At 42.6% G+C, this 11,682-nt stretch overlaps 1 protein-coding gene across 1 annotated transcript; it reads right to left on the bottom strand.

The window, feature by feature from the left end:
* Positions 1-8,983: 8,983 nt before the first annotated feature.
* Positions 8,984-11,042, bottom strand: LOC141047489 (uncharacterized). Its single transcript, XM_073542596.1, has 2 exons — positions 10,787-11,042; positions 8,984-10,677 (listed from the first exon to the last, which is right to left on the bottom strand). The coding sequence occupies exons 1-2, from the start codon at positions 10,918-10,920 to the stop codon at positions 9,159-9,161; spliced, it is 1,653 nt and encodes a 550-aa protein (XP_073398697.1). The 5' UTR covers positions 10,921-11,042; the 3' UTR covers positions 8,984-9,158.
* Between the last annotated feature and the right edge of the window lie 640 nt (positions 11,043-11,682).

Below are 11,682 nucleotides of genomic sequence, written 5' to 3'. Positions count from 1 at the left end.
ATGAGCCCTGACCTAAATCCTATTGAGCATCTGGAAAAGGCAACCTTCAAACACGAGACAACTGGAGCAGTTTGCTATTGAGGAGTGGGCAAAAATACGTGTCGAGAGGTGCAGAAGTCTCATTGACAGTTACAGGAATCATTTGACTGCAGTGATTGCCTCAAAAGGTTGTGCAACAAAATATTAAGGTAAGGGTGCCATCATTTCGGTTCAGGCCTATTTCATGAGTTTAATTTTTTTTTTTAAATTCTGTGGAAGCATGGTTGAAAAGCAATGTCTGACTTTCCTTTGTTCATTTTCATAGATTTTTTATTTATTATTACTTTTGTCATATTCAAGTTATTTCTGTCACCATTGTGGGTTTTTCCTGTCATAAAACAAGGAGTACCAACAATTTTGACCTCGTGTGTATGGCATTTTCAGTTCCACACAATTACTTTTTAAACACTTAAAGAGTAACTGTTGTTTTAATTTTTATTTCATAAATCAATAGTACACATGAAAATAAGCAACTTTACAATATATCTTTTCAAAGAAATCTGCTTCTTTATCTGCCAGAATTGATCAGTCATCATCAAAATTTTCAATTTGTAGGTAAAATCTGTATTCAGTGAAGAGATTTTCCCATTACTGAGATAGGAGATGGGAGTTGCTACTGATATGATTCTATGTAGATGGGAAGAAGGAGGAGCTAGAAGCAGAGCTCCTCCCTCCTCCTCCCCCTCCTTTAATACAATCTTCCTGATTCTAAGAAACAAAATACCTGATAAGTCTCTAGATTCTGGTTAACGCGTTTGGTTAGCCCAATACACTATGGATGAATGTCTCAGGAAAATGACATATGCATCCCCAACCAAGCGCAAAACACTCTCCAAAATTTAGAAACAAATTGCACCCCCCTCCCCCGGTCAGAAGCAATAGCGATAGGAATTCCATGCAGTTTCATAATCTCTTTGATGAAAATTTGCACCATGGTCTTGGCATTGGGTAAGGCAGATAGCGCAATGAAATGGAATATCTTACAGAACCTGTTCACTACCACCAAAATAACTATATTACCAACAGACACAGGTAAATCAGTGATGAAATCAATGGACAAATGAGTTCAAGGTCTACTGCGAAACGCCAATGTTTGGAGAGACCCAGATGGATTAGTATTAGGAGTCTTGATACAGGAAAGATGTATATCTTTGTACCGTGTTAGCCAGTAGATAGAAAAATATTCAGGATTGAGAGTCCTCAGTAGTTGATACCTTTTAATGGCTAACTGAAAAGATGGTAACACATTGCAAGCTTTCGAGACTACTCAAGTCTCTTCATCAGGCTTGACTAATACAGAATCTGAAGTCACATATTTATGCACAATACAGCCTAGAAAAAATGCAATAGATAAGACAAGTGACGTGGAGCAGAACTATCAATATGGGAGAGGGAGAAACATAAATATAAACATTGGACCAGTTCATAGATAAAGAGTCCGGATGTTTTATGGTCCTCTGATTGGGGTCTAGTTCTGTGTTCTGATGCCCCCACGAGGTTTTAAAAGGAAATTCCTTAGTTGATGTAAAAAGACATAAATCCATGCGACACATTCATTCCAGCACTGAGAGTGTCAAAGTTCGTCATAAATTTGTACTCCCAAACTCGTCTCTCTCTCTGAGAATTGAAGTTACTTTTCAATACCAGTAATTTCATATCCACGTTGCTGTGATCAGGGATACAGAAATGGATGAATGCTCATCATCACACAATAAGAAAAAAAAGAATGGATCTACCTGTGGCAAGACATTTCTGTATCCCTGATCACAGCAACGTGGATATGAAATTACTGGTATTGAAAGGTAACTTCAATTCTCAGAGAGAGAGACGAGTTTGGGAGTACAAATTTATGACGAACTTTGACACTCTCAGTGCTGGAATGAATGTGTTGCATGGATTTATGTCTTTTTACATCAACTAAGGAATTTCCTTTTAAAACCTCGTGGGGGCATCACAACACAGAACTAGACCCCAATCAGAGGACCATAAAACATCCGGACTCCTTATCTATGAACTGGTCCAATGTTTATATTTATGTTTCTCCCTCTCCCATATTGATAGTTCTGCTCCACGTCACTTGTCTTATCTATTGCATTTTTTCTAGGCTGTATTGTGCATAAATATGTGACTTCAGATTCTGTATTAGTCTAGCCTGATGAAGAGACCTGAGTAGTCTCGAAAGCTTGCAATGTGTTACCATCTTTTCAGTTAGCCATTAAAAGGTATCAACTACTGAGGACTCTCAATCCTGAATATTTTTCTATTAGGAGTCTTAGAATGGATGGACAGAGAAATGGCCGTCTCAAGGGAGCTCGGAGTCTCCTGCAGTGCAAAGGCATCCTTTAACCTTACAGATAGCCAATTCTATTAATGGCTATCGCATGCGGGGTCATTACACTTTGTATGGTGGACCTCCTTCAAAACTTAGAACAATATTCCTTTGCCGACTGATCTCCCTACCGAAGCTGATGTAGTGCAAACTCGGCCAGGGAGATGTATCATGTATGTGACTCATTCCTCAACCATCTGAAGCAACTGAGAATCGGTCAAAAGAAAAAAATACCCAGGTTTGAGGGTCATCCTGCAAGGGCAAAATTATGACCTCACTCCTCAGTTCCAGAGGAGTGAGGTAGTACTTTAAAGTATAGTCTACAGTCCTACCTGAACACAACAAACTTGCCCCGCACCCCAAAAACCTGTCAGGTAAAGTGATTTGGGGCTCCACCTGAGTCTGCCTGGGAGAAGCCGTCCCCAGATCAGCCATGTTTGAGTGTTGTGTAACAACAGAGCGATGATCTGCCACCTCCAGGCTGAGCTGCTGCAGCTACCCAATTAAAACAGTAATAGGATCAATGATAGAACAAAAAATAGTATCGGTCAGTGTTGATGTCACAACTCTGTTGTCAGAGGGCAGGGGCTCCTTCTCTGTCCCTAACACTAGGGGCGCCCTAGCTATCTCTGCTCCCTGGATTACTTCTGATGGTGAAGATGCCTGAGCCACGTGCCTTTCTAAACTCCTGAATCAGCCCTATATCTTTTCCTCTTCCTCCCCCAGGGAAATGGGGAGTAATAGTTTATGTATATACACAAACCAGACTAACAAGGGAAGACATACAGGGATAAATTAAAATATCAAACATACAAATATGCACTTAAAGACAACAGTGATGAACAACGTTGAGAAAAGGGAGGTAAACAAAATAGGAGAGGATCAGGAATTGCACACAGCAGAAACACCAAGCAACAATCGCAGATCAACACGCCAAACACTTCTACCAACAACCGACACCTCCACTCTACAACAGGCAGTACAACACTAACACCGGCAATCAAGGTTATATTGATTGGTATATATAGGTATATATAGTAGAGGAGAGTGGCCAATACTGAACAGCTGAGATCATCAAAGATAAAAGACTTCACAGACTCTAAGCTGAACAGTTTAATCCCTGCAATGCTAACCAAAATCTGCACCATTTAATAAGAAGGGAAAGTGCATATAATCAGTGCAGGAGTATATGAAATCAAAAGCTGCAGTCTTCTGTCCCCTCTCTGTCTTATTAAACCTGTGACAGGAAATAAGGGACCTTTTTAAACACTTAGGAAGCCTTTGCGGATGTTTTTGTTACTTATTCTAATTTACTGAGATAATGACTTTTGGTTTTAATTGGCTGTAAGCCATAATCATCAACATTAACAGAAATAAACACTTGAAATAGAGCGCTCTGTTTGTAATGATTCTATATAACATATGAGTTTCACTTTTTGTATTGAAGAACTGAAATGAATTAACTTTTTGATGATATTCTAATTTTGTGAGAAGCACCTGTAGTATGCAGTCCGCTCACCAAATTAGTAATTCTTCTCTGAACTTGCTCCAGTCTTTCGATGTCTTTTTTAAAATGTGGTGCCCAGAACTGGATACAGTATTCCAGATGAGGTCTGACCAAGGAGGAATAGAGGGGGATAATTCCTTCACATGATCTAGACTCTATGCTTTTCCTAATACATTTCAGAACTGCACTTACCTGTGGTGCCCAGAACTGATGCATTACACTCTTTACTCATGTGCAGTCTGTGATCTATTTGTATACCCGCCTTTTTCACATGTGTAGTTGCTTAGTTTTATTCCTCCCATTCTGTAGATGTAATTTTTGTTTTTTCTTGCCCAGATGTATAATCTTGCATTTCTCCCTGTTAACCCCTTAACGACCGCCGATACGCCTTTCAACGGCAGTAGTTAAGGGTATTCAAACCACAGAGCTGTTAATTAACGGCGCTGTGGAAAAAGTGTATAGCGCCCCCCCAGAGTCTGATTTTCTCTGTGCTCTCAGCTGCTGGGTGTAGCCAAGACCGCAGAGAACATGATTCGGGTCAGTTTTTACTGACCCCGGGGTTGCGATCGCTGTTATTAACCGTATAACAGCAACTGCAAGAAAAAAGTCTGATGTGCCATTTAATTTCTCTCTCCTCTGATGTGGTCGCACATCAGAGGAGAGTGAAATAGGGTCCCCGATCCCCCCAGTACCTCTCGGTGTCACTTTGTCTCCAGGCCTCCCCCATGGCTGCTGGCATCTTCTTCTGGTAAGAATATGGCAGGCGATTAGGGTTAGGGATGGAATTAGGGTTAGGGTTGGAATTAGGGTTAGAGTTGAAATTAGGGTTGGGAATAGGGTTAGGGTAGGGATTAGGGTTAGGATTAGGGTTATGGTTAGGCTTGGAATTATGGTTAGGGTTGGGATTAAGGATAGGATTGGGATTAGGTTTAGGGGTGTGTTGGGGTTAGGTTTGTGGTTGGGGTTATGGTTATGGTTGGGATTAGGGTTAGGGGTGTATTGGGGAAAGGGTTGGAATGTCCACTGTTTAGGCACATCAGGGGGTCTCCAAATGCGATATTGCACCACAATTAATTCCAGCCAATTTTGCATTCAAAACCATTCCATCAAAGCCTGCATTCCAAAACATCACTATTTAGAGCGCTAACGTGAGCCCAAACAGTGGTTCTCCCTCACATATGGGGTACCAAGGTACTTAGGATAAATTGTACAACAACTTTTCTGGTCCAATTTCTCCTGTTTCCCATGTGAAAGTAAAAAATTGGGGGTGAAAGCATCATTTTTTTGGAAAAAATATTTTTATTTTCACGACTCTACGTTATAAACTTCTGTGAAGCACTTGGGGGTTAAAAGTGCTCACCACAAATCTTGATAAGTTCCTTAAGGGGTCTAGTTTCCAAAATGGCATCACATGTGGGGGGTTTCCGCTGTTTAGGCACATCAGCGGCTCTCCAAACGGGACATGGCGTTCGATCTCAATTCCAGTCAATTTTGAATTGAAAAGTCAAATGGCGCTCCTTCCCTTCTGAGATCTGCCGTGCACCCAAACAGTGGTTTACCCTCACATATGGGTATCTGCGTACTCAGGCAAATTGCACAACAACTTTGGGGATCTAATTTCTCCTGTTACCCTTGTGAAAATAAATATTTTGGGTCAAAAATATCATTTTTGTGGAAAAAATATGATTTTTTTATTTTCACGGCTCTACGTTATAAACTTCTGTGAAGCACTAGGAGGTTCAAAGTGCTCACCACATATCTAGATAAGTTCCTTAAGGGGTCTAGTTTCCAAAATGGTGTCACTTGTGGGGGGTTTCCACTGTTTAGGTACATCACATCAAATGCGACATGGCGTCCGATCTTAATTCCAGCCAATTATGCATTGAAAAAGTCAAACGGTGCTCCTTCCCTTCCAAACCCTGCCATGCACCCAAACAGTGGTTTACCCCCACCTATGGGCATCAGCGTATTCAGGAGAAATTGCACAGCAAATTTTGTGGTTCATTTTCTCTTTTTACGCTTGAGAAAATAAAAAAAATTGGTTCTGAAGTAAAATGTTTGTAAAAAAAAGTTAAATGTTAATTTTTTCATTCCATGTTGATTCAGTTCCTGTGAAGCATGTAAAGGGTTAATAAACTTCTTGAATGTGGTTTTGAGCACCTTGAGGGGCACAGTTTTTAGAATTGTGTCACTTTTGGGTATTTTCTGTCATATTGACAACTGAAAGTGACTTCAAATGTAATGTGGTCCCTAAAAAAATGGTTTTGTAAATTTGGTTGCAAAATTGAGAAATCGCTGGTCAACTTTTAACCCTTATAAGTTCCTAACAAAAAAAGTAAACATGTGGGAAATGTTATTTTTTAAGTATTTTGCGTAACATATCTTTCTTAGGCTAGTTTCACACTTGCGCCTTTTAGCGCAGCATTTCAAGTGCACATGATACGCATGCCAAAAACACTTACAAGCGCTTGTAAATGTTGCGATTTTTAGTCGCATCATTGTGCGCTTTACGACAAAAAAACGCTGCGTTTGTATGTGCTTTCATTCGTTTTTCAATGCGTTTCCATTTTTTATGCGCATGGAGTCACAATCACAGGATGAAAATCCTTGACCAATTAGTGCAACAGACTTCACCAATTGGACATCAGTGGGCGTGTGTTATGGGAATCCTTTGTATAGACCCTGTTTACAGCTAAATTTTTCACATTTGCTTGCTTTTTATCTTGACGACATGGATCTGCGCTGGAAGAGTTTTCACTTCAACTTGGAGCTAGACATCAGGATGGCTCAGGCTTATGCAGTTGCTTGCCATCAACAATGGGAGAGAGACAGCGAAGACGGCAGCGGCAGTGTTTGTGGATACATCCGATTGTTAAACTCCGGGCGAGCCGTGGAGCATACCACACCCTCTACAGCGAACTACAGGCCAACCCGGAGAAATTTATGGACTATACACGGATGTCATAACAAAGCTTCATGTATTTGCTTGGTCATATACGAGATGCCATCCGGAGACGGGACACACAGCTCCGTCATGCGATTCTTCCGGAGGAACGGCTCCTGGTCACAATACGGTACGTAGTATAGCAAAAGCAGTGCCTGCATAATTTTATTTGCTCTCAGATGTACTATTCCAAAGCTGGCAGAATTATTGTTCTGCCATGTACTTAAGCAAAGGCTGCAACATTATTTTTATGCCATGTAGTAAAGAAAAGGCTGCATATTTATTGTTATGCCTTTTTTTTCTTTTTTTAAATTTTATTTTTTGGTGTAGTAAAAATCCATATACACAAATATTAATTTTTGTTGTTTCTTTGTTTCCCAGATTCCTGGCTACTGGAGAGACCCTCTCTTCACTGAACTTCCAGTACCGGCTTGGAATATCCACCTTGTCTGGAATAGTTGCGGACACTTGTCGTACTTTGTGGGATGTTCTCTGTCCCGAATTTCTGCCCCTGCCCACCGTGGAAAAGTGAAGTGAAATTGCTGAATGATTCTGGACAGTCTGCAATTTCCCAAACTGTTTGGGTGCGGTGGATGGGAAACACATCCGGATTATAAAACCAAAAAGAACTGGATCAGAGTACTGTAACTACAAAAAGTACTTCTCTACAGTACTCATGGCCATTTCTGATGCAGACTGTAAGTTTGTTGCAGTGGACATTGGGGCATTTGGCTGTGGGAATGACTCCCAGGCTTTTAAGAACTGACATGGGCTGGAGGTTGTATGGCAACCAGTTCAATTTCCCCATGCCACGGCCTCTTCCCAACACGGAAGGTCCGCCACAGCCCTTTGTAATGGTTGGGGATGAGGCATTCCAGATGTGCCAAAACCTGCTCAAACCCTACTCCAGCAGGGACTTGGACCACACCAAAAGAATTTTTAATTACAGGCTGACCAGGGCCAGAAGAACTGTGGAGTGTGCATTTGGTATACTTGTCTCCAGAGGGCGCATTTTCAGCACAGCCATTAATCTGAAACTTGAAACAGTGGATGAGGTGGTGAAGGCCTTTGTGGTTCTACATAATTTTGTCATGGTTAGAGAGCACTCGAGCTTTGAACTTGATGATGCTGCTCCTAACCCCTTACCTGAATTTACTCAGCACGCTCTCCGGTCATCCGTTGAAGTTGGCCAAATGAGGGACCAATTTGCGGCCTACTTCGACTCAGATGTAGGACGGGTGGCCTGGCAAGAGCAAATGGTGTAACAAAGTTTATTTTTTTGTGTATGTTAATAAAAAACCTGTGTTGATACCTGTACCGAGTGCACTCTGTCTTTTTACACTTCAATACAATAATCAACTGGCCAGGTGTACCAGTGAATTCTTGATGCTGGGTTTTGTGAATCAAGACCAGGTGACTATACATACGCACAAGTTGTATGATCTTTATTATCTCTACACTTTGAGTTCAATTTGATGCAACGGTGGAGATAATACAACTAATTTTTGTGTCACCAGGCATGATGTTAAAAATATTGATTTGGGAATGCAGTAGCATCCCTAACTATTTATGAGACCTAACGCTGTGACTATTAATACTATTTGTATTATCATCACTGTGGCCAGTTTGACCGCAGACAGTAGACATAATAAAGTTTATACAACTAATACAATACCCAGGCCTGGTGTCATGCTGACGTGAGGATGCCAAAAGTAACGTATCCCGACTTCAGAAGGTAATCACTCATTGACAGGAGAAAACACATAAAAGGTAAACTGCAGCATCGCTACAGTCTAATAGAAATATATGCAGACTGAAGCGACGCTGCAGGTTAAAACTCATGTGCATTCACCTGGCCTGTGTGATAATTATGATACAAGGCCAGGGTATTGTACATATGGCGAGTATTTTCCCCATCATCTCCTCATTTTATCAACACACACTGAATAGAGGATGAGGTTAATTACAAGGTCTATCTAGAATCACCTTGGATTGTATCCCAAACAGTTAAATGATGTTAAAACACACCATAGTCAATTAACTGTGTATGATACAAGGCAAGGTAACAATAGATAGGCATTGCACTCAACACCATCCTCTATTCAGTCTGTGCTATATTACCTGACTGAAGAGACTGTTGGGGAAAATACAAGTCATACAGATTTTGTGTTTTTGACTACACATATCTCCAAGATTGACATGCGAAACAGGTGTCAGTGATGGAGCAATGTGGTGACAAATACGCAAAATGTACGGCGCAGTGTGTGTACGGCGCAGTGTGTGTGGGTGGTGAAAGACACATTAAACAAACCTTTTTTTGAGCAAGCAAAATTGAACATTTATTTTTTTAGGAAAAAAAAATATTTTTCTTTTGAAGGACGTTTGGGGGAAGAGTGGGCTACTTTGGGGATGTGGAGAGACGAGGAATGGCTGGAAATTGAGGAAGGGGTTCTAGGTGAAGGGGCGACAAAAGTACTGGAGGAAGGGAGCTCAGGGATGGAAATGGAGGCAGGTTGAGAAACATTGGAAGGAGAGGGGAGACTGGCAAACAAAGTCTTTTGTTTTTTGGTCTTCTTTGGGGCAGGAGTCAACTGCCTGGACCGACTACCACCGTGTGACCGCTTTACATTGGTTGACCGCCTAGAGATGTTGGACCGTGTCCGGGATGAAAAAAATATTGAACGTTGGTCTCCCCTCTGCTGCTCGGTGGTGGCGCTGGTGGTGTTCCTTGAAGGAGAGTATGTGGTGTCGGTACTCCTAGAAAGAAAAGTGTTGTCGGTGCTTCTTGTGGGAGAAGTGGTGGCGGTACTCCTACGAGGAGAAGTGTTCTCGTTGCTTCTTGTGGGAGAAGTGGTGGCGGTGCTCCTATGAGGCGAAGTGTTGGCGGTGCTCCTCTGATGAGGAGTGGTGGCGGTGCTCCTAGGAGGCGAAGTGGTGGCGGTGCTCCTCTGATGAGGAGTGGTGGCAGTGCTCCTGGAATGATGCGGAGTGGTGGTGGTGCTCCCATACTGCTGCTGAGTGGTGGCAGTGCTCCTACCTGGATATGTTGGGTCAGTGCTCCGAACAGAAGAACAGGTGGCGGTGGCCCAAGCTGCTTTTGCGGTGGTGGTGCGCCAAGATTGCGTAACGGTGGCAGTACTGGTGCTCCAGACAGGAGCAGCGCTTGCCATGGTGGTGGTGGGGGTGGAGTGTCCAGCAGCACTCGGCATTGGTGTTGTGTAGTGGTGTCCGGCTTGGCTAGGAATGCAGGGGGCCGTACAGTGGTATGCAGCAGAAGTCGGTACTGTGGTGAAGTGAGTCAGTGGTGGCACAGGTGGGAATGACAACACTGACTGCTGCACGTACTGATTCTGCTGCATAACCTGTAAGTAAGCAGTGTTGCAGGCATGTAACACATTCAGCTGTTGCTCAGGACTTAGGTGACCCGCCATGCCCCGTTCAATTTTACTAAAGAAATGGTGCGCTGGTGTGTTGAGGTCGGCCTCCAGCCGGTCAAGGTGTTGGTCGGAAGAGTGGAAGAGGTGTTCCATGTGGTTAAAACCACGTTCCATTAGTGAAAAAACACTTTCCACGCTTTCGGACAGCGACTTGAGGCTGGCATGAAAGGCCTCGCTCAAGTGCATGAACTCGGGCAAGACAGGCCTGTCCGAGGCCCTCTGCCGCTGGCGGGTAGTGCCCGCATAACCAGTGGCAGAGACCTTGGACAGGGGAACAACTGATTGACCAGCTTCTTGGTCACCAGCTGTCTGTGTTGCAGATCTGCAAGTTGCTTCCTGGCTGTCGGATGGCTGGGACGGGTCCGAGGTTGATCGATGAAGGACCGCTCTAGGGATAGTTTGCAGGGTGCTGCTCCAGGTGCTGTGGAAAGAAAAGCAAAACATTAGTATCATGCATTAACAAGAAGCATCAGCTGTGGAATATAAAATCACCGATTATGTTCAATTAAAACAAAAAAAATTAAACTTACGCTCTGGTGGCAGCAAGGACCGGTCGTAGGAATTCCAATGCGCGATGATAGCGGTACTTTGTTCTGGTCCTTGCCGCTGAACCACTGCGAACCTGTCCCTCAGCACGAACATCAGTGTTGAAGCTGTCCTTCATCGAGCGCCAACGTGTGCAGATTTTGTTCACTGTTGAAAAAATTTTAAAAAACACATTATACAATGCACTGATGGCAAACTCTATATCATCACACACACACCTGAGTGACCTTGTCAAACAGTCAATGCAGCATCCCAAAAGAATTTAATACACACTGCATTCACTGTTGAACCTGAGGACTCTTGTGTGTTTACTGCAAGAATATATCTTGCAGTAAACACACAAGTAACATCAGCAGCAAGAGAGCAAGCATGATCAATACAGCATTACAATACACACTGCATTCACTGTTGAACCTGAGGACACTTGTGTGTTTACTGCAAGAATATATCTTGCAGTAAACACACAAGTAACATCAGCAGCAAGAGAGCAAGCATGATCAATACAGCATTACAATACACACTGCATTCACTGTTGAACCTGAGGACACTTGTGTGTTTACTGCAAGAATATATCTTGCAGTAAACACACAAGTATCATCAGCAGCAAGAGTGCAAGCATGATCAATACAGCATTACTTGTGTGTTTATTGCAAGAATATTTGCAGCACTGCTGTAAGCAAAGTCTGTATTTATACGAATAAACATAGGTGCAGCACGTGATAAACAGTTCAAGTAAACACAGCAAACAGGATGATATGAAAGCATATGCAGCACTGCTGCAAGCAAAGTCTCATGGGCGAGGCACACTGTCATGTCCCATGATATAGAATCATACAGACAGTGCTGCATTTAATTATATTGTTGTTTTTGATTGCTGTGT

Source organism: Dendrobates tinctorius, unplaced genomic scaffold, assembly GCF_039654945.1.
Source record: "Dendrobates tinctorius isolate UK_male_01 unplaced genomic scaffold, ASM3965494v1 ptg000127l, whole genome shotgun sequence".
NCBI lineage: Eukaryota > Metazoa > Chordata > Amphibia > Anura > Dendrobatidae > Dendrobates > Dendrobates tinctorius.
Note: the sequence above shows the minus strand (reverse complement) of the source record. Positions and strands in the feature narration are given on the sequence as shown.